Below are 23,072 nucleotides of genomic sequence, written 5' to 3'. Positions count from 1 at the left end.
TGGGTCATCAAGAGCATATAACTCCCTCTAAAACCACAAATTGGTATTTTATTTCTGTGTGTGTACAGATTAAACAATCAAGACACAACATGTCTATTATTGAAGCATTGGTAGGCACTTTGTTGAACTTTGGGGAAAGTCAGGCCGGTCCAAGCTCCATACACACAGACATGAGAGTAGTATCGTCTCGTCTCACTCTCGGAAGGGATGCGATTAAATGTATTCCCCAAAATGTTGAACAGTGTCTTTAATCAGTAACATGTAACCACAGCTGCTGGTTGTTGTTATGAAACAAAAAGTACAATATTTCCCTTTGAAATTTAGCAGAAGAAAAGTAGAAAGTCTCCCCAATTCAAAATACTCAAATCAGCAGCTCAAATGGCAGAAAAATACAGTATCAGTGAATGTACCAAGTTACTTTCCACCTATATGACAATACCTCTTGTACCTGTTGAAAGAGGGCATTACGGTGAGGACAGGGATTCGTTTCAGAGAATCACTGCACCAACTGCTTTTTACTGATGTTCGGCTTCTCATGTTGACCAGTGAAATCAGCTGTTTGACCGCAATGCAAAGACAAATTATTTTGAACCACAACGTGAATAACCTTGAAAACTAAATTGGCGTCGTCTGCCTGTCAATTTTGGCGAAACACTGCCCTCTGCTGGATATTTGCCTTCCCTGCAGATGAATGATGCAGATATTTAAACCACTAATCTGTACCAAATCTAACAGAAGAATACCTCAATCTACCACAGTCCACGCATGAAAGACAAACCGACATAAAACTAATATAACCTTTTGAAATTCAAGAGAAGAATTATTTTTTGTTTGTTGTTATTTCAAGTTTCCTGGCAACAGGTGTGACCGGTATGAAAATCCAAAGGTGACAGACAATGGAGGTGGACAGGGTAGACGGCTTTATCTCAAACACTGTGACACGAACAAAACCCCAGATTATACAAGCACACGAATGCAACATTTTCTTCTTCTCTCACCCGTAAATACAGGACATAAAGGACTCTCTTCAGAAGTGTGGGATAAGGAGGGACGTTGATGTTTGCCAACTCAACCTTGCAGCAAAGTAAGACAAACTTTTTCTTTTGGCATTTAAAAACAGACATCTGTGGCTCTCACTGCAGCTGCTGGGAAAATGTAATAATTTCAGACCAAATTTAGACAGAGATTACAATTTGTGCTATTTTCTTTAAACAGAAAACTCACCAGTGTCCCTGACTTATCAAGATTTCACTTTCTGAGGGAGTTGTGGCTGAATAACAACAAGGTAGGCTTCTGTACACGACAAGTTTCTTTTTTTTTTAAAGTTTAAAATCAAGCGGAAGACTAATTTATCTTTATTTTGAATCTTTCAGATCAGAGAGCTCAGCTGTCGTTCCCTCAACTGCTGCTTGACTGAACTTTACCTCCACAATAACAACATCAAGTCTGTTTCTGGTGAATTTTTATTTCTCCTCTGAATGTGAAGACAATGTGAATGTGTAAATGTTAAATTGGTTTGAATCCCTGGACATACAGAAAAACATCAGCTGCGAAAACAAATGTCATGCTCCTCTAACCTCGATCATGAAACACCCTATAAAAGGGGTTAAAAATGTTTTTTACTGACCTGCGGCAGAAAGAGATGACATAAAATCTGCTCCTTTAACTCTCATTCAGCTGCACAACAGTCAGCGAGCAGCCTCACTGTTGTCCAGTGTTGGAGACGAGTTCGCCACCACGTGCTCTAGATAAATAAACCTAAAAAAAAGAAGACCGTAGAGATCATCGTCCCCTCTGAATTTATCCTCCCCAATCTCTCACACAGGGGCCCTAAATCATCTGACCTGCCTCCGACTTCTTTTCCTCCACAACAACCAGATCAGAGGGCTGGAGGACACGATGCACGAGCTCAGGAGGATGCAGCAGCTCCAAACTGCAAGTGAGTGACGAATCTCGGTCAGGGCAAACCTGCCATACCGAAAATAAAGAGACAAGACAGTCTGTGTTTCTGCTTTCCACAGCCAACAAGTCCACCAATATCCACAAGATTGAACGATAGGCTGAGAATAAGTCATTGTTGGATTCTTTTAAAAATGAGGGCTTCTTTGCAGCTTTTTTCCTCAATCCCATCTCCCATGAACCAGGGTATCGCCACCACGTGATCCACTGCTTATCTTCTATCCAGGTTTTAGATAGAAAAGGTAAGATCTATAAACATTCAGGGGGACACGAGTCCTTCTGTGTGTCTTTTAATTTGTTCAGTTCTTCCCTTAACATTTGGTAGTAGTACAGTATGGTCTCCATCTGTTGTGTGCTCAGAGGTGAAGTCAGAGGAGAGGAGGAGGTCCTTCCAGATATACAGCCAGGAGCGTCATCGTGTCCTCCAGTCGGTGGCCTTCTGCAGACGGGCAACATAGTTCACAAGCAGACAGGGCGCTTGTTATTACGTTGGCAGATAGTCCGGTCATTACAGTGCATTTTATTGTCCTGCTTACTCGGAATAAAAAGGGGATACAATTTTAGATCTTGTGGTTGTAAAATTTATAGAAATCAAATTGAGAATCCTTTATAGACAAAATGACCAGATGGGAATGTCTGTTTTTCACTATTCCAGTGAATTAAAGGGGAACTCCACTAACGTTACACATTTACAGGTCTTGGCGAGCACTACTGCATATGTGGAAAAGTCTTTTGTGGCACCAGAGGGAGCCGCATGATATCTGATAAATGTCGTTTGGGTCTGAAGACTACAAGTTTGAAAATGAACACAATCTGTTGGTGTGGAGTTAGAAAGAAGTGAGCTTACCAGACCTCTGTGGCCGGCTCCTCATCTCTGCTTGAGGCTAGCAGCTCGAGGCTACATTAGCCACTTCAAACGCAACACACCTGAATGTGCGACCAAACTGTCGGCAGGCCAGGTGCATTGTGCCTAAAACTCAACCATTAGACCTGTCAATGAAAAGAACAGCAAAGAAGAAGAAGATTGTGTTGCATCGGCGAGGTTCTCCAACAGAACCAGAACGGCTGCAGAATTCATCACATCTACCTGTAAAACATCATCACTGTATCCCTCAATCATCATTATTATTATTAAACATCGGGAGGATGATCAATGATTAATTAATAGAGGTCACATAGAAACAGTGCTTCACAATTCAGGATCAAATTCAGAGGTTATTGACAGGGAAATAATGTTAATAAAAAAATCACTCTCAATAAATCCACTTAGAAACAACAACAAAAAAACAACCAAAAACACTCCCTGTAACTCCAGAACTTGCCTAAGAATCATCACTTTTTTTACGTTTTCTTCAGGAACAAATTAATGCAGTGAATGTTGTCTGTACACACAAGGATAAAATGCAAACTACTAGCTACGATTAGCTACTTTCGCATATTTTTAAAAGGCACTTATTGGCCAAAAAAGAAAAAACGGGGCTCAAGTTGTAGCCCACAGCTAACTCACTTCCTTTGAAACTGTAGTTCCAAAACTAAGAGCGAGATTATCCCCCAAATGGAAATAAGACAAAGTTAATTAATATGAGGGAGGGGAGTTTGGGGGCCTCAGTATACACGTGTACCTAATAAACAGGCACCTGTGTGATGCTTTTGGAGCCATGTCAGATCATCACTCTAACTCAACAACAACAAAGATTTGTGATATTCAGAAAAATGAGGAGAAAATGTGAAAATCTACTAATCAATAAGCTCAATGTGCGCTTGGATGAAGTTGGTCTTTATTTGATGTGATTAAGCTCAATTTGTTTGACATATTGGAAACGATCAGTGTTCAGGACAAACAAAGCCTCGTTGGATCTGTTTGACTTAAACGTCTCTGTCCATCCAGGCTGCACAATAAATCAAAGAATCTCAAAACCACACCGCCGATATTTCTCAAAACAAAAAGGGTTTGTTTTTTTCTTCCCTGGACATGGTGTTCTTGTGCTGTGTACAACAAGGCTTGATCAACAAATGATGTTGCATTTTGTAAGGGGGGGGAAAAACAAAACAAAAAAAAGGTAACAGTTACAGTTTGTAAAATCCTGAGCATTAACATCATCTTTCACGATACACTAAAAATAAATTCATGTTTATGTTGTTTACATTTAAAAATATACATTTTTGGTCAATATTGTGCAGCCATGCTATCCACTCACAATCTGCCACGAGGTTATCGAGTACAAATAACATCCCAATAACAAGTCAAGTATATTGCAGACAAACAACAGCTCTGATTGGCTACACAGTCACTTCTTTCCTGCACAGGTTGCTACAGTTTTCTTAAGGCAGAATTACGCTCCATCATTGACGTGAACCATTAGCTCTTCACGTTACCCACAATTCCTCCCAGTGACCTCTACCACAAAAACACATCAGCCTAACGCAAGTTTCACATTCACATATGACAATATCATCTGGAAAACGAACATATAAAAATGACAAAAAAAAAAGATGGCCGCTGTGGCACAAACCTTCCTCATATGCTTCAGTCTCTGCTCGATAACAATACATATGGGTTCTTGTCTCCTGCTGGACCAGTCCTTGTCTGGCGTTCGGTCTCGCTGCCAGTCTGCTGTCTGTCTGTCTGTCTGTGGTGAATGGATGTGTTCTGGAGTTGGTGGTTGTGGACTGTTAGATGTTCCTCAGTTGTCAGCAGCTGGGATGGAAGTGGGGTTTGAGGTTTCTGCTGCAGAGTCTGAGGGGGCCGCCTCACTGTCGGTCTCCACCGAGAGCTCCTGCATGGAGTCTGTGGCCGCCTGCACCGCTTCACTCTCCTCTGAAACACAGAGACAGCAGAGTTAGGTCTGACCGTGCTTTTATACTGAAGGCGAGGTCAGCCATCAACAGTTTTACATCATGGTGGTTTAATGGACTTTACTTCCTCCTGACAAAGTGCAACCTGGAAAAGAAATGTATTAGTACGAAGGAGCTCCCATTAAGCTTTTTAAAATTCCGGCTTCAATATCATTCCAATAGATTTTTAAGGCTCATAATATATTTATTTATTTATACGTTGTATTTCCAATTCAAAAAATGCATGCACAGAACTTGTACTAGGGAGACCTCAACAATCATGCTTTTAAGGATGGTTTCATTCATCATGGGGACTTAAAGTGAATTTGCAATGAGTTTGAAGTTAATTTAAGATACTTGCTGGTTAAAATTACCTTGTAGACGCTTCTCGTCTTTCTGTGCCTTCTATTATTATGAAGTAATAACCTCTTATCATGCAATAGTCTTTGGATGGTAAATCCGTGTGTGTGAGTTGAGTGTTGTCGAGTTTTATTCTGCGTCGTATTTTGTCTATTCGATACATGAAGTACCTTTGCTCTGCCGCATCCTCAGTTTGGCCGTTTCCGCCTCCTGCTTCTCTCTCTGCTCTTGAAGCGTCTTGCAAACTTTCTTGTGGGTGAACCAGTGCATCTTTTGGCAGGCTTGACCGCAGTAGATCGCCTAGTGCCAAAAACACAAACAAACTTTACTTTATTTGACCATGTAACAGATTAAAAGAGAAGAGACAGTTTGTGCATTTTACCATGTTTCATTCTTTGTATATTGTTGAGGGGAAATTGCATTGTTTTAAGGGGATGAAAGCAAATGGCTTACATGTTTCCATCCACATAGAAGCTCTTACTGAAGGTTTTACCACTTTAAACATAAATATACATATTCAAAAATGTTAAATAGGGGTTCATGGTTTTAATCCAGCCGGGGATCTTCTTGTTCTGGAAGATCTTCATTGTTTTATAAAAGCTTTACCGCTGAGAAGCTGCAGTCGAAAAAACTAAGAAGACTCCATCATCTCCAGGTGTGAACTGATATATTGCTGTCATTTAACACTCACCATTTTACAGATGGAACATCTCTTCTCGGCTCCCTTCTCTCCACATGACGTACAAAACTCTGCGTCCATGAAGCCGACCTGACCTGTGATGGCCTGAGTCAGCACTGACAGAGCTGTGGGGTCGTTACCCTGCGATGATGGAGAGAAAGTTAAAGACAAGAAAAACGATTAGACATCTAACAACAAAACATTTTTACATTCAGACGAGACTCTTTTAAATCCAAAGTCTAAAAGAGACGAGTTCTCAGTTTTACGACAAAGCCTAAACTGAGACGCTTTATTTTCAGATCGAGTGTGTAATAAAGAAAAGCAAAAATGCTGGGTTTACACATTGGTTTTTATCATTCATCCAGACTCACAATCTCCACAGGGGCGATACTCCGCACCAGCTGCTGCAGCAGAGTAGCGTCACAGTAAGGAAACTTGCGGATGCACTCTCTAATAAACTTCTCTTGGTACACGGGGAAGCCATCGCTGTCCCGCCCCTTCAGCAAACTGCAGGACAGGGATCAAGGAGATCAAACATTTTAGGAAAACTGTTACTGGAAATGCAAATCACTTTACAACTGTAATCATGATACAGTTGAAAACGTGGCCAGAATGACAGAACAATCCATTGTGTCTTAACCTGCATCACAATCTACCAGAACTGGTACCAGTGGAGCCATCTGAGTGACAACGTTGACGTAAAAGACATCAAAACCTACAAAGAACCTTTAAAAGTTGCTTAAAAACCCATCATAACTACTTTTTCACCTATGATACCTCCCTTCATGAACATAAAAACTGCACAGAAAAGTGAAATTTAACATCTTTCTCAAGTTTTGACCGATTACATTAATAATGAATAGATTACAATATGATATTCTTCAACCTCACACACGGGGAGGGATATTTACCCTATCACGAGCACAACATTTTGCATGACCACAATTTTTTAATTTAGGTATTTACTAAAACAACAGATGTAAATGAGGGAAGTTGAAGTTAATCTGATTTGCTTTAAGTGCCACTAAATAAACTCTGATGCCGGGCTGTTTGTGTTGTGCTTCTGAACCGAGAGCTCCGCTAAAATAACTTTGTAATGTGTCTTTCAGTTTCCTAAACAGTGCACCTGCTTTTCCTAGACTTTACATATCCGGCAAAAAGCCACCTGCCGCAGTGTGTGAAGATAAATCAGGTGTAGCAGCGATTTCCACTCCCTCCTCCCTTCCATTTTACCTGCGTAAAACCTCAATGTGGTCCTTTGGTAACTAAGGAAAAACATAATTTGGCTGTTTGGCACCTAAAACGGGCCACACATCCTTAGTAAATATCCCCCACGGCTTCACCTCTTGATGAGGCCGTCCAGCTTGTCCTCGCGGTCCTTGAGGAAGGAGGCACACTTTCCCAGCACGCAGCTGATGTAGTGCATCTTCATGGCCAGCACCTCGTTCATGTCCTGCTGCTTGATGCACTTCTCACAGATGAGCTCCATCACCCGGCGGCATTTTTCCAAAGCCTCCACCTCCGCCAGCAAGGGGTTCTCCTTCACCAGCATCACCATCTGGAAAACACAAGTATTTGTGACAAAAATCTATCTTTTCAAAATAAAACGTCCTTATTGACATGCGTTTGCTGTGTCGTCTTGTCGTAAAATTGTGTTTTTATTTTCATCCACTTCTGTTGTTCCTCCTTTTAAAAGAACATGTCGACTGTAACTAGACCTGCAACTAACAATTATTCTGAATTATTATTTTTTCACTTTAGTATATATGATGTCAAAGATAATGACAAGCGGCCATTACACATTTCCCCAGTGAAAAGTGACGTTTTAAATCTTAACTAAATTGGCCAAAAATGGAGGAAGCAAATATACTCAAGGATTTCCTATCTAAGCTGCAGCCCTCAAGTCAGTCAGCGAAGTAAAGCAACTTAATTGCATTCTAAACTATTTAGCATTGTCATAATTTCGAGATATAAAATATTACTAAATATAAAAGCTGATCAGATTTGATGCCTCCTTTTCTAAAATCCCACAAAATTCAAAACATTTTGGACCTTGAATTTCAAAAGCAAAACAAATGTATGTACGCATTCTTCTTCCTTGCTAAAACCTGGAGCCTACATTACCCACAATGCAACTTGACCACCAACAGTTCGGTTAGAGATTCGGGTGTGTAATGCTAGTAGTATTACACATATTTTTCACATATGCAGCAGGACTCCCAAAGACCTGTGAACAGACTTTGAAGTTCCCCTTTAACTCACTGGAATAGTGAAAAACAGACATGCCCATCTGGTTAGATATAGTAAATATCAGCCAACACGTTTCAGCCATAACAGCAGGCAGTAATAGTGGACATCGACAGTGTATTTCTGGCATAAATGGAGCTTCATTTTGTGCTCTCGTAGACGGTGCGAGACCCAAGAGGCCCAAGAGCATGCTGGTTTCCAATCCAACTAATCACTGCAGCAGCTGATTAATCCTCTGATTACATGAAGGAATATAATCAGTGAAACTGGCTGCTGGTGCGTTTAGATTTAGAACCACTCATACAGAAGATGAATATTTATCCCCAAAATTGTACAAGGAGACATTAGATGATGGTTGGATGAGGGACTGCAGGATGGACAGCTCTGATATTAATTTAGTCTACATCTGAACACAAAACAATTACTATATTATGGCCTCTTTCAAACCAACATTCCCTGTCCAGCAGTGTCCTACCTTGACCGGGTTCAGGTTGGTGCTCATGATGACCTTGTGGAGGGGTCCGGCCAGTTTGGGGAGCAGCTTGGGTTCCTTCTCCAAACCCTGAGGCTTGGTGTAGTAATCCAGTCTGGCCCGGGAGAAGAAGTTGTTGATCACCGTGACACAGTCGTGTTGCCCTGAGGACGGAAGAGAAGAGATGGTTCATTTTTCCAACACAAACGTAATGTTTGTCACATGTCCGTGTTTAATCAGAGCAAGTTACATTAGACTTGCTGACACTAGAACAACTGAATAACAGTGCAATTCAAACGGAGAAACTTTGGCTCTTTCACCAACTTCAGACCAGTTGGAGACTCACAGGACTTTTTTGTTTTCTTCTCAAAAAGAATTGTACTATAAAACAGAAACAAAAGTGAAAAAAGTCTAACTGAAATTTGAATTCTCTTCAGTTTTATGTAAAAATATATAAAAACTACAATGATACTGCAGCTATTGGGCTGGTTGGTTGTGTGAGGATTACAATACTGTGCGCACTGACAATATCACACCATATCTATCAAATGTGGGTTTAATTACATTCAACAATAATATTTGGCAAATGGGAGGCATCCATATTTGTTTGGTTTTCAGGAGCTTCTGGAGTATTAAATGAAACTCGCACACTTACAATAATGACTATACCGTCTGTCCCTGAACAACATTTAACATTTGTACTCCACTCGGAAAGTGGAAGCTAACAGGCTAGGTAACTAGCTTCAGTTCAAGTCATCTGCAGCTCAGCTCATTCCTGTGTTTGTCCGGCATGATAAGTAGAAGGGGGGTGCAGCTAGCGTTAGCTCTCTCGCCTTCACACGTCCAGTTGTGGCGACAGCAAATGACCAGACTGTGAAAACTCAAAACAAAGGGTCGTCCTGTCACCTCCTATATGATATCTATAAGATATGGAGTGACGTGGGGACTGTTCACGTCACAAACGCCCCTTGGAGAACATGAATGTAGGGGGCGCTACTGCAGAAACATGAGCATTAAATAAATAAAACTTAAATGTATTCTTTTTTGGTAGTTACACCAAGTCAAAACAAGCACTATAGATATATATTAGCAAAGAATGTCATTTAATCTTGCAGTGAAATTGCCATACAGTTTGGTTTTGTCCTAATAATGTTTCTCTAATTGTGTAAGTGTAAATTGTAGCTTCTCTACCATTAGACCAAGAAGAGTAAAAGCATGTATTTGGAAAATGTTCCTGACTGACAAAGAAGTGGCGTGTGATCCCACGTCTTGGCGAGTATGATGATACAAGACAGTGAATGAGCGTCACATCCAGACGTACCGACAAAGGCGGACATCTGTGCGGCGGTCCTTCCGACAGAGTTGACCACGTCTGTTTCTGCCCCAGCGTCCAACATCATCCACGTGATATCAGTTTTACCTACAGACACAGAGCAAGAGGAGTCACAACACACACAGGGAGAAATAACAGAGGTAAAATATTTCACCTGTTACATTAATAACATACCTGACAGGCCAGCGAACATCAGTGCTGTGTATCCATGCTCATGTTCATTGCAATTCACATCCGCTCCGTGTTGCAGCAGCAACTTGCACATGTCTGCTTTTCCTTTGTAAGCAGCGTGCATGAGAGGGGTCATCCCATACTGTGGACGAGCGAAAAAAGCTCTCAGAAACTGAGATTTACATAGACAACTTCACTTTCACGTGATTAAAAACTACGACAAAAAAAGAGGTTACTACAAAGCATAAGTTAAAAATAAATCTAATAAATCTAATCTAATAAGTCTAACCGTCAATATATATGCCTTTATCAAAACCACAAACAAAAACACATATTAAGTACTGTCTGTCCTAATAATAATAATAATAATAATAATAATAATATTAAAGAGGTGAAACTGTTATGCTTTCCTGAGTATCACTGGTGCTTGAAAAATGATGGAAATGATTAATTGATTATCAAAATACTTGCCGATTAATTCACTAATCGCTTCCCTGACTAGACGTTTCATCTTCACATGCATTGCAGCTTGCCTGTTCTTTAATCACTGTACTGATTACATGTCAAACAGGAAAACTTATTTTATCGTTGTGAGTCTAACTTTTAACTCCTTTTGCCTGTTCTACATCCACAAAATATAAAGGGCCAATGTTTACTGCAAATATTACATCATAGTTTGAAGTCCCCAAGCTACTAAAGTGAAAAGACACACACAGCCTCCATTACTTAACAGAACATCTGTTTCAAACACCTGATTTGGACAGGCGGACAAAAAGGGTGACAGGCGGAAGGACGGACATGAAGGACCTCCTCGAAAGCCCTTCAGTGTAGTGACTCACGAGGCCTCTTGTCCCACACATATGTCATTTTTACATTCATCACTTTGGCACCGATGATTACATTCAAGTCAGAGATGCAAACTAATGTTTTTCAATACAAGGTAAACTTCACAAAACCTGTCAGGCTGTTTGATGCAGGAAAAATATGAAAATGTTTGAATACAACAGAAGTTACAAATAAATCCGTGATAAATCGTTGCTTTAGGATGAACCCACGAGATATGACACTCCTGGCTGCCATCTTAATTTGGTTGAAGGAGCACAGTCCAACCTTGTAACAGATCTACCTTGCAGCTCTTCATACTGGCAGTATTCAAAAGCAGCAGGTTAAGTCCTGTAAAATGACCTGCCAATTTATAATTTAACATTGATTTTTGTGCCTCAAAATTAATCAGAAATGAACAAATTGAAAATACCAAAAGTATAATTAGGTATGACTTAACAATGGTATTAATCTTAGACATAAAATGGTTGGGCACAATTATTTTGTTGATCCTTGAATGTATCATGTTTGTTAAATTAACTTAACTAACTGGAAATAATGCAAAGCATCATGACATGTGAATTAAGGTTATCATCAAGTGTCAACCCGCTTTGAGAGTTTACTCCTGTCGGAAATGCTCTGTTACCTCATCCAAACAGTTGACTCGCACATCCTTACAGCCCAGCAGCCTTGAGGCCTCTTGAACATTTCCTAAGTCAATAAAATTCAGTATTATTGCAGGTTAAATACAAGAGAGAGTAAACCCATCTCTTTATTCTGAGATGTTTTAAAGATTTTGGCATGACTTGAGCTGTTATAACGTAATTGTTACATAATACAAACTGACACAATGTTAAAATACATGTTATCCTACAAGTTGAGTTCACTGAGGTGGGCATATAAATATAGCAAGCTATCAGAAGTAAGCTACTCATGTACACATCATTAGCTGTCACAGATATATTGGCTGTTAGCTAACGTTAGCTATTACCAAGCCTAGCATGCAAAGTTACATTTAAGTTAATTGCTATTATTTAACATGGCTGTCATAGGGTGTAGGGAGTGTAAGACTGACATCATTTCGTAATATTTGTGGCATAACTTATCATACAAGCTAACAACAGCTAACCCGTGTGGGTTCTACAGGGATTAGCATTAGCCGAAAAGGCTTACCTGCAGTAATAACCTCAAACAAGTCCTTTTCGCTTGAAGACAAGTCTCCCTTCTTAGGAGCAGACATGCTGGTGATTAATAGTTTGAGATTAGACTATACCGGCACAAATAAAACACGGAGTTTTTGATTTAAACTTTGAATTCCGTGATTCTCGCAGTCTGCTGCTGATGCTGGGGCATGAAGGCTAGCTCGGGTCGAGCTGTCATTTGGAATGTACCACTGCGTTCTGTTAGCAGGGGCGTGGTAGGTTCCAACCAAAAAACACTTCAAAATGTATACCGGCAGCCTGACCAGATTCTTTAAAATAACATAACCAAGATATATTCAAAAGTATATACAGAATATGTAATAGTAACAATTATTACTTACAGCCAAGACTTTAAAATTTGCACAATCACAACGGATATAACCCCCTATTCTTTCACTGAAACAATCAGTTACACGGAAGTCTAGAAAGTTCATACAGAACGACATGAACAGAGTTCAACACTATATGTGTGTGTGTGTGTGTGTGTGTGTGTGTGTGTGTGTGTGTGTATCAAAAGTACTCATAATGCAGAAATTATTTAATTTATTTAAGCAGGATTTTTATGTTGCATCTGGTTAAGGTGGGAAATGGAAGTGGAAGTTTTACTTCTAAAATGTCATACTGCCATTCATTTATTTCTGCTTAAAGCTGCATAAATTATATATAATATATATATATATATTTTTTTTTTTTACCACAGTTCCCATAGCTAACGTGTTACAATAACAAACAATTGGCTTGCATGATCAGCACATATAAAGCAACATAGCATTCATAGGAGTTGTGTTTCTGGCCACCTGATAGATCAACATTCATCTTCCTTTTAGATCTGGTTCAGTCTCCAACAACACCTGAGAAAAACATTGGGATCTGTAGCTGCTAAAGTTCCTTCACCAGCCAAGTTAGTTGCTAGCTTTGTGTTTACACTGTCTAGTGATCAGGGCTTTTTTTTTTTAATGGAAAAAAGCTACATGTTGCTGCTGGAAAGAGGGTTGGTGAAATAACTGACATTGAAACATACATTAAATTTGCTGAAAAACCAAAACAATGAGCTAACTATTTAGAGCTAGAACTTAGCTAGAACTAAACACACATTTGTACGTCTACATATAGAAATTCTTCAAGTCAGAGTTTAGACTTAAAACTGCTTCACACTGCTTCTTGTCTCTCTTTAGCCACGTCGGTTTGGTTCCTTGATAAAAACTCTTCCATCAGGAGGCTTTTTCCATCGTAGTTGGAAATAATGCGTCCCACTCGTGTTACCCAGCTTCTGCTTGATCTGAGGAACAGATGAGAAAATTAACAAATTAAAAGCTTAATTTTTTGGCCACTTTGGTGCAGAAATAAGTTGAGGACACCACCTTGACATATCATCACTCTTTAACTTGATGTGGTGAACTTAGTTGAACTTAGTTAGTAAACAGTTCCTTCTTTAGACATCCAGCAGTTACAGAGAAACATTATCATTCATTTGGAGTCATGTTTCTGGCCAACTGGCAAATATAAGTTCAATATTCACTCTCTTTTAGCTGTTGTTTAGCTCAGTTTTTGGTCTCTACCAATTTCTGAGGGAAATATCTGACTCCTTCGCTGCTAAATGCATTTATCCTACTACATCTACTTTAATCTTCCTTAAGCTATTTCTTCAAAACCAATTAGACTGACTTTACTTCATCAGGAGGGTTTGACGTTATCAACATTATACTCTGGATCAGAGAGTTAATTCATTTTTTAATTTTGATTTGTGTGAGACTCACTTGCTTCAGCATGTCATCTTGCACTGCAGGATCATTCAGATCGAACTCTGACTCCTGAGACCTGATCTTCACTTTCATGACCCTCATAATGGGACCTGATATAAAGAGGCACACAAACACAGACACATTTCATTATTTTCATCATGACAATCCGTGATAGAGCAGGATGTAAACTCAGCTGTTGCTAAGCTAACTGACCTTCCAAACTGCGGTTTACCAATCAAAGCCTAGCAACCGTAACCAGGTACAGCTGTTGTGTGTAGCTTAGGATTTCTTAACATGCTGAAGTGGTGTTCGTGGGACTGTAGCGAGAGAGATTATTCTAAATAGTTTAGAGGGTGGTGGCGTTCTTTAGGAATTTCCAAACCAATATCAGACTGTTTGCCCAGGACGAGTATCACCATGTGACTCAGAAATTAAGATAAGCTAAGTCTGTATTTTACTCAGATTTACTGACATTATCCCCCAGACAGGCTCAGCATAACATCCGCTGCCTGAAGGACAAGAGCAATGGCTGCTAAGAAGAAAAACAGGCATTAGACGCATGGAGAGATTGCTGTGTGGGTGAACCACGTTACCAAAAACAATTTCATCAAACGGTTCACAACCACACAAATGCTGTCAAAACTTCCATTCATAGTTGCCAACGCAGCCTCCATAATTCTCGACCGGGAAAGAGGCAGATAAACTGCACGGAGAAAACCAAAAAACTAAAACAAAATTGAAAACTGAAAATCACAGAGATGCCAGTTTTCATGGGACTGCTATTATCACATGACCCCTGTTAGGCGAAATATGGTTGGCAATTTGCGGTCGAATTTTTACTTTACAAGTTGCGGACATGGCAGAATCAGAAGACGACCTCCACGATTTCTCTTGAAAAAGTGACAATACAAACATAAATCTACTTACATTTTCATCATACTGCACTATAATGCTAGAGCTAACTAGCCACACTGCAATAAAAGAACAATTCTCCTTTATGTCAATGTCTTCAACGTGGATCATCATCAGGTCTTTTACAGGGTTCTCATTTTAAAATGAGTCAGCCAGAAACATTATGAAGTCAGTCAGAGTTTTTATGAATAGCATTAGTGTTAATTAACATTTGCTAAGTAGCTAGCTAATTAATATTAACCATAGACTGTATATAAAGATGGACAACACGTCTCCACTTTCTCCCACTGTACAAAAATGAAGCCAAAATATACGGGTGCTGCCATCTTGCACAGGTGACGTAATTTGGAGCCAGAGTCTGCGCAGGGCTAATCAGCGAGTGGAGCAGCGGTGCGAGGCCCCGCCCACACACCCACCCGACCCAATCGCAAGCACACCACATATTCAATCTCAGCTGTCAATCATGACGTTTCATCCCGTTTTCATAGCATCAAATAACTAATTAAAACCAAATTTATCAGAAAAAACAAACACTTGAACAAACATGATAATAGTGATAAGAACTAACTGAAATGACAGAAACCATCTTTGGGAAAAATGTATTTGACATGTACTTCGATTTTTTAGTGCCATCCGTTAACATGGAGGGGGAGGGGTTTATGACCTTTATTGCAGCCAGCCACCAGGGGGCGATCAAGATGTTTTGGCATCACTTTAGGGGATCTTTATATACAGTCTATAATATTAACTCTATGGGGGGAATATTAGCTTAATTAGCTAGCTAGTTGAAGTTGTCACTGGCTCTTTTTGTCTACCTCTGTGTGAATCAAGAAGTAATAAAAAAATTTACGTGGAATTTCAAGCAATAATCTGCCACAGTTTTCAATGTAAAGTGCATGTATGCAATACAGGAATGGAGAGCTTTACAGGCTTAGCAACAGTAAATAAGATTATTCAGATTATTAACTGAAATCAAAGGCTTTATGCAAAGCAGAGTAAGAAGATGCTAAATGAAATCTTTGCTCACAGTTACAGAGGAACGGATGTGCTTCATGACAGGACAGTTCTCCCCATCTACCAGATTCACTTTTTGACAAAGCAACACATCCTTCTTTACTAAGGTCAGTCCAAACAGTCTGGTCTGCTTCCCAGTATCTCATCGAAGAGTAAGTCTGGTCTGACCACTCCCAGGGGTCTCTGAAGAGGCCAATCCACACCTTCCAGGTACCGGCTACTTCCTGAATTCTCTGGTTTTCCACCTCGTTCCTCACACTGGCCAGGTCTGTGTAGTGTGTTCTGCAGTAGTCCCGAGCATTTCTCCAAATGAAGGATTTTGTAATGACAACATACTGTTCTTTTCCAAGTTTTTTTCCTGAATAAAAGAAAAGAAAGAAGTCTCAGTTGTAGTGTTTTTGCTCCTTGCTGAATGTATGTGTTGTGAGGATTTGGGTTCAGTGGAACCAGCTGTTGAAGACATCTGTTGATATGAGTGAAAACTTAATAAAATACTTTAATTCTATGACTCCTTTTATAAATTTCTCATCATTGTCACCAAAATAGAGAACTGGAGGCGATAGGACCTATTTTTCATCTCTGTCGTTTTCAGCTACACACACATACATTCGGTCACGGGCTGGAGATGTTCCTATATGTAACTGTACATGTGTGCAAGAAAACATCAAATCTCTGCAAGACAGTGATCAGTTTTCTGTTTTCATACAGACTGAATGTGTGTGTGTGTGTGTGTGTGTGTGTGTGTGTGTGTGTGTGTGTAGTGTATACAGTATACAAACTTCTCTGTTTGCTATTTGAATGTGTGACACCAGCTTGCAAATTAATGACACTCACCATCAAAGCAAACAAAAAATAGTTTTTTGTTACAGATCACTGAATACAATTTCCCGTATCTGTGAGACCCACAGTTGTTAGGTGTTTCTTCGCCCCACATCAGATAGTTTCTTTCTCCCTCCTTGTAGAAGTCTTTGTCCGCCAGAGACCAGTGCCACCTCCCAGTCCGCCCCTTTTTCCGAAGTCCGATCCACACGGCATCGTCGTATTTGTCCTCGACAGCTTTAAGACCTGTTTCCATCTCCTCCATGTCGTCTATGGTGGCCAGGTCAAGACAATTCTCTCTGCAGTAGCTCTGTGCCTCATACCAGGTTTTTGGAGTCTTGACTAAAACATATTGGTGCTGGGGGGCACATGAGGACAGAAAACACAGCCCTGTGGGAGGAAATGAGAGTTTGTCCAGCATACGGTGTAGTAAAAAGCTAAATGTTGGGCAACTGTTCAGTGATAAAATGATGACAGGAAGGTTATTTTCCTAACTTGAATGCAAGAAATAACACTGACCTGAAAGAAGTAGAAGTAGACGTATGATCCGTTCCATAGCTGCCGTAAAGATCAGAAAATTGTTGGAAAAAAGACAATTCAATCTGCCACAATACATCACTGACAGTTTCCCAAAGCAGAACTTAAGAGCGAGTGCATGTGCAAGCTGATAAGAGCTTTTTAATGTCGCCGGTCTGTGGGGCTGAAGATGATGCTGAATACCCCTTTAAGAAACATTGCATATTTTAGTGTCTGTAAGCTGTGCTAAAAATATACACATCACACAGCATACGTGTTGTAAACGACACAAATACATGTTTAATACATGTGCTGTAAACAGTCTACAGCTAGTTCATAATTCATGTTTCTGGGTGGAAGTCAGTTTAAGAAAGTAAACTTCAGTCTCAAACAGACTGACTTACCTGCTGTTCCAGACAGACGTGACTCTTAAGCTCACATTCAACCTAAAATGAGGCCGTGATTGTTCCCATCAGTTCCATGAATATGCAGGTCATCTATTGTGGATGTCATTCTGTCATCATTTCTGTATCAGACACAAACAGCAAACAACACAAATAACATATACCCCATGAATAAAAACACAAGAGAAGCTGTGGAAACTCTAAATGTGAGGAAGACAATATAAACTGACTTGCTTGTTCGGTGGGTCGTGATCTGTCTATGGGTCATTGCATTTGCTCTCTCTCTCATCTTCATTTCCCTTTGAATGTATTCAAATCTTTCAGGAGGTACATAGATATTTGCTTATTCCTTTGACTGAATCTAAATGGACTCACCGCACTTACAGACTCAGAATCAACAGGCGTGTCCACAGGAAGTCCTGAAGTGCAGAGGATTGTCCACCGTCTGCGGACTTCCAGAGAGTCTGTTTGGGGTGCAGACTTCTCCAGACTTCATTGATTACCCAATGCTCATAGCAACATGGATGATGTACAAGAACTTAGTATTAATAACAATAACATCTTTTCACAGGGGCAGGTTGCGTTGGCTCAGGGGGCTCACTGAACCCCCTAGTGGCCGTAGCCAAGCATGCATGTAGGGATTTAAATATTATCTACAGTGAGAAGCTGGAAGCAGATGAAATATTCAGATAAGCCTAAATAATTCTACTTTTATTTCATAGTTTTGGATATTGATGGGCTGCCTTGGCCTCATGTAATTGTTTACTTTTTAATTTGTTAAACTAAATGCATTTTGGAATAATATCGACCTTGTTGTGTCTTCTCATTGACCGAATAGTTGGTCTTTTTATTAACTTATGTACACGCAGCATTTATAGCCTACGATGTCGCAAAACAGACCTGACTCACACGACCTCCTCTCCACCATGGAGACCTGGAGGAGGACAGACTACACAAACACACAAGAGGCAAAACTCAAGCACACCATTCACACAGATATGAGAAAACACACACACACACACACACACACACACACAGGAGAGACAGAGAGGAGGAGGAGAGGCTGAATCTCAGCAAACAGTCGTGGTTTCATTAGAGAGGGTTCGAGAGATATGATGTATGAAGGCTGCACATCTCTTGTTGTTCTGTTTCCCTCTCAGCACACTCTCAACTTGTTCACAGCCTGTTTAACAACAGAGAGACTTCTTTGGGGTGAAATTCTGCACTTGTTTTGGTTCGTTCTCATCACCTCATGACAATGATATGGTTGTGATGTGGTAGGCAGCAAACAATCGTTGATTCAGAAATTGTTCTATGGAAAGCACCGAGCATGGAAACCCTGTATTACGTAAGACAAATTCAAACTGTATGCTAATGAATTTGAATGACAAGCTAAAGATACATCCGTGATGCAAAAACATCAAAAATACAATACTTTCACATTCTTTGTTAAGTACAAATAAGTACATCAAACATGATGAGTAATTCACTTTTTTACCAAAAGTGTCCATACTATCAATCCAAGTCTTGTTTTGAGTATCAATACTAGTCAATAGGATCAATACCAAAGAAGTGGATCCATCTCACATTAGCTCATAATACAATAACACAATAAACTTTATTTGCCGTTAAAACTTGGTAAGTAATTAACAGAGAATAATTCAGAAATGCTTCATGTTTGGCAACTTATTTGGTGGTATTGAAAATGTCCCTATAAGTAGCCTATTCATTATGCATGCAATAACTATGCATGCATTATGTAAATCATTTTTATTGTTATTATCTGGAAAATGATGAACAGGCATGCAAAGCAAATACATTTAAAGTTATTGGGCTGAAATCTGCATAAATACGCAGTATGCTCCTTTAAAATTCTCACAGCTTTATAGCGAGACTGTTTTGTTGATGATTTTCTTTAATCGTCAGCTTCAGTTTCCTGCTTTAACGTTAATTTTTATTTTATTAATGATCCTTCTTCATCTGTTTCTACCAAGCACAAACCTTGAACCTGCCTTCTTTCTAATGACCAGCAGGGGGCGACTCTACTGGCTGCAAAAAGAAGTCTGATTGTATAGAAGTCTATGAGAAAATGATGCTACTTTTCACTTGAGAAGTACAGTTAACAGTGAACATTTTTCTAGTTTCAAGTCTTCTTCAATACAGCATGATGTTCATTTTGTAAATTATGATCCCATTTAGAGTAAAATAAAGCAGGATATGCTCATGTCGCTACCGCGGTGACCTATCAATCAGCATAGCGGCGGCTTTACTAGGAGACACTCTAAGGGTTCGCTAAGTACATTTACAAGCTAACTTTGTTAGCAGCTGCTTCACGGTGTAGCCAGGGGCCAGGTGCAGTCAGGTTGCTGGAATAGGTAGACGTGCATATTGTCTTTGGGTCCTCCGATCCTCAGCTCCACCCTTGTGTCCAAATATGGTCACTTCTGGTTCCAAAACCCAAGATGGCGACAGCCAAAATGCCAAACTTGAGGCTTCAAACCGGTAGGCCCAAAACAATGGTCACGTCCACGTCCACTTCTTTTATACAGTCTATGGTTTCTGCTGCTGTGACCTTTGACCCCTGACCTTAAATCTATGAGTGATCCAGGAAATGAAGGTTCTCGTCAGCTCTAAGTATAAAACTTTAATTTTTCAGGCTCTGATCTGTCGTGTCAATGAAAACTCTGCTTTTCTCCTTTCATACACAAAGATACTTTTCTTCGACTTCAGTGACCTTTTGAGGAAATCGAAAGTGTTGGAGGTGAATGAGTCAACAGGTCAGGTGTGTAACCTCTGGAACTTTTTTCTTCTATTCATCTTCACACAAACACTCTTTTGGCTGGAGGAGAAGCGTAGGCTGGCACTGGGGCTGGGCTTGGAGCAGGAACTGATCACTCAAGTGGCAAACCTGAACGCCGCTGGAAGCCTGGAAACCTTCTTGGCTTCTTGGCAAACAAGATGAATAATGTTTTATTTTAAAACTACATCATGTACCACAGTTGTGGCTCGAAAGCTGCAAAACAATAGACTATTTACGGTTTCAAGTCTTTATTGAGTAATCACAATCATGTATGTAAGTACAGTAGTGTCCTGTATTTAATTGCTCCAGTGACCAGTAAGTCTTACAATAAGAATATAAAGTACCACACACTGACAACACACAACCATCAACTGATTAAGTGAATATATGTCGCTGTGCCACCTACACATTTGGAAACAAATGTTTCCACAAAGGAAAGATAATAAAAAGATAACGTGTGATTCACTGCATAAAAACACAACTAAAATGTGATTAATGTCATATACTAATAATCAACACAACTGCAACACAATGATAATAACAATGATGTGTAAGTCCTGTGCACTGGGAGAGGCTGTGCGCAGCATGTGTGTGTGTGTGAGGGCTCATGGTCATGATAATACACACTTACATATATTAAATCTAGCAAGAATTGCTGTACAGCAGATAAGTGACCACAGTAGCATAGTTTAGACCAGGTTTACATTGCAGACCGTCATTGTTAATATCCCTGTTCACTGCTAATATTAACATTGATGTGTAGACTTGTAGTATGTACATTTATAGCTGAGTATTTTGTTTTTGTGTGACTTTGTGAGTTCCAGTAAAAGTGCCTCCCTGATTCTTCTCTCTTCAGCCACTTCAGTGAGGCTGCTTGATAAAAACTCTTCCATCAGGTTGTTTTCTCCATCGTAATTTGAAAGCACCCGTCACATTTCTGTTCCTCAGCTCCTCCTTGATCTGAGGAACGGAAGAGAAGGCTTACACATTTAAAAGCTTAATATAGGATGTTCTGCTTTATTCAGGACAATATACAACACCAATATCACAAAAACAACAACCTTAATGCTAAACTAGCATGTGTTTAGCACGATACGAGACACTTGAAATGTAAAAGGGACCTTTGACTCACTTGCTCCAAGACGTCATCTTGCACTGCAGGTTCGTTTCGTCCCAGCACCGAGTCCTGTGAGCTGATCCTCACTTTAATGAACCTCACAATGGGACCTGATGTAATGACACACACACACACACACACACACACACACACACACACACACGTTTCAGAGTAGATGTAAAGTGAGTTGTTCATCTTCAGTCCCTTTCCTCAATTTTAACACAGGTATGAATTTGTTTGATGTTACCTGCTGATTGATTTCTATCGTGAAGATAATAAACATCTCCACTGTAACATCACAAGTCATTTAGATGATGAGCTGATATCAAAGGCTTTAAACAAAAGAGAGTAGAAAGAATCTAAATGAAATCTTTGCTCACAGTTACAGAGGAACGGATGTGCTTCATGACAGGACAGTTCTCCCCATCTACCAGATTCACTTTTTGACAAAGCAACACATCCTTCTTCACTAAGGTCAGTCCAAACAGTCTGGTCTGCTCCCCAGTATCTCATCGAAGAGTAAGTCTGGTCTGACCACTCCCAGGGGTCTCTGAAGAGGCCAATCCACACCGTCCAGTAACCGACTACTTCCTGAATTCTCTGGTTTTCCACCTCGTTCCTCACACTGGCCAGGTCTGTGTAGTGTGTTCTGCAGTAGTCCCGAGCATTTCTCCAAATGAAGTATTTTGTAATGACAACATACTGTTCTTTTCCAAGTTTTTTTCCTGAATAAAAGAAAAGAAAGAAGTCTCAGTTGTAGTGTTTTTGCTCCTTGCTGAATGTATGTGTTGTGAGGATTTGGGTTCAGTGGAACCAGCTGTTGAAGACATCTGTTGAAATAAGTGAAAACTTAATAAAATACTTTAATTCTATGACTCCTTTTATAAATCTCTCATCATTGTCACCAAACACCAAAATAGAGAACTGGAGGCGATAGGACCTATTTTTCATCTCTGTCGTTTTCAGCTACACACACATACATTCGGTCACGGGCTGGAGATGTTCCTATATGTAACTGTACATGTGTGCAAGAAAACATCAAATCTCTGCAAGACAGTGATCAGTTTTCTGTTTTCATACAGAGTGAATGTGTGTGTGTGTGTGTGTGTGTGTGTGTGTGTGTGTGTGTGTGTAGTGTATACAGTATACAAACTTCTCTGTTTGCTATTTGAATGTGTGACACCAGCTTGCAAATTAATGACACTCACCATCAAAGCAAACAAAATATAGTTTTTTGTCACAGATCACTGAATACAATTTCCCGTATCTGTGAGACCCACAGTTGTTAGGTGTTTCTTCGCCCCACATCAGATAGTTTCTTTCTCCCTCCTTGTAGAAGTCTTTGTCTGCCAGAGACCAGTGCCACCTCCCAGTCCGCCCCTTTTTCCGAAGTCCGATCCACACGGCATCGTCGTATTTGTCCTCGACAGCTTTAAGACCTGTTTCCATCTCCTCCATGTCGTCTATGGTGGCCAGGTCAAGATAATTCTCTCTGCAGTAGCTCTGTGCCTCATACCAGGTTTTTGGAGTTTTGACTAAGACATATTGGTGCTGGGGGGCACATGAGGACAGAAAACACAGCCCTGTGGGAGGAAATGAGAGTTTGTCCAGCATACGGTGCAGTAAAAAGCTAAATGTTGGGCAACTGTTCAGTGATAAAATGATGAC

General features: G+C 40.1%; 2 protein-coding genes across 2 annotated transcripts; one reads left to right on the top strand and one right to left on the bottom strand.

Annotated features, from left to right (window-relative positions):
* The first annotated feature begins 896 nt into the window (after window positions 1–896).
* On the top strand, window positions 897–2,417 carry LOC139290071 (leucine-rich repeat-containing protein 72). Its single transcript, XM_070911762.1, has 7 exons — window positions 897–911; window positions 1,011–1,084; window positions 1,216–1,285; window positions 1,374–1,455; window positions 1,826–1,939; window positions 2,139–2,201; window positions 2,320–2,417. The coding sequence occupies exons 1-7, from the start codon at window positions 897–899 to the stop codon at window positions 2,415–2,417; spliced, it is 516 nt and encodes a 171-aa protein (XP_070767863.1).
* Window positions 2,418–3,720: 1,303 nt separating this feature from the next.
* ankmy2a (ankyrin repeat and MYND domain containing 2a) lies at window positions 3,721–12,118 on the bottom strand. The gene is made up of 10 exons (XM_070912306.1): window positions 12,052–12,118; window positions 11,525–11,589; window positions 10,060–10,198; window positions 9,874–9,972; window positions 8,556–8,716; window positions 7,177–7,391; window positions 6,205–6,340; window positions 5,846–5,974; window positions 5,325–5,454; window positions 3,721–4,777 (listed from the first exon to the last, which is right to left on the bottom strand). The coding sequence occupies exons 1-10, from the start codon at window positions 12,116–12,118 to the stop codon at window positions 4,644–4,646; spliced, it is 1,275 nt and encodes a 424-aa protein (XP_070768407.1). The 3' UTR covers window positions 3,721–4,643.
* Window positions 12,119–23,072: the final 10,954 nt, after the last annotated feature.

Source organism: Enoplosus armatus, chromosome 9, assembly GCF_043641665.1.
Source record: "Enoplosus armatus isolate fEnoArm2 chromosome 9, fEnoArm2.hap1, whole genome shotgun sequence".
Classification (NCBI taxonomy): domain Eukaryota; kingdom Metazoa; phylum Chordata; class Actinopteri; order Centrarchiformes; family Enoplosidae; genus Enoplosus; species Enoplosus armatus.
Note: the sequence above shows the minus strand (reverse complement) of the source record. Positions and strands in the feature narration are given on the sequence as shown.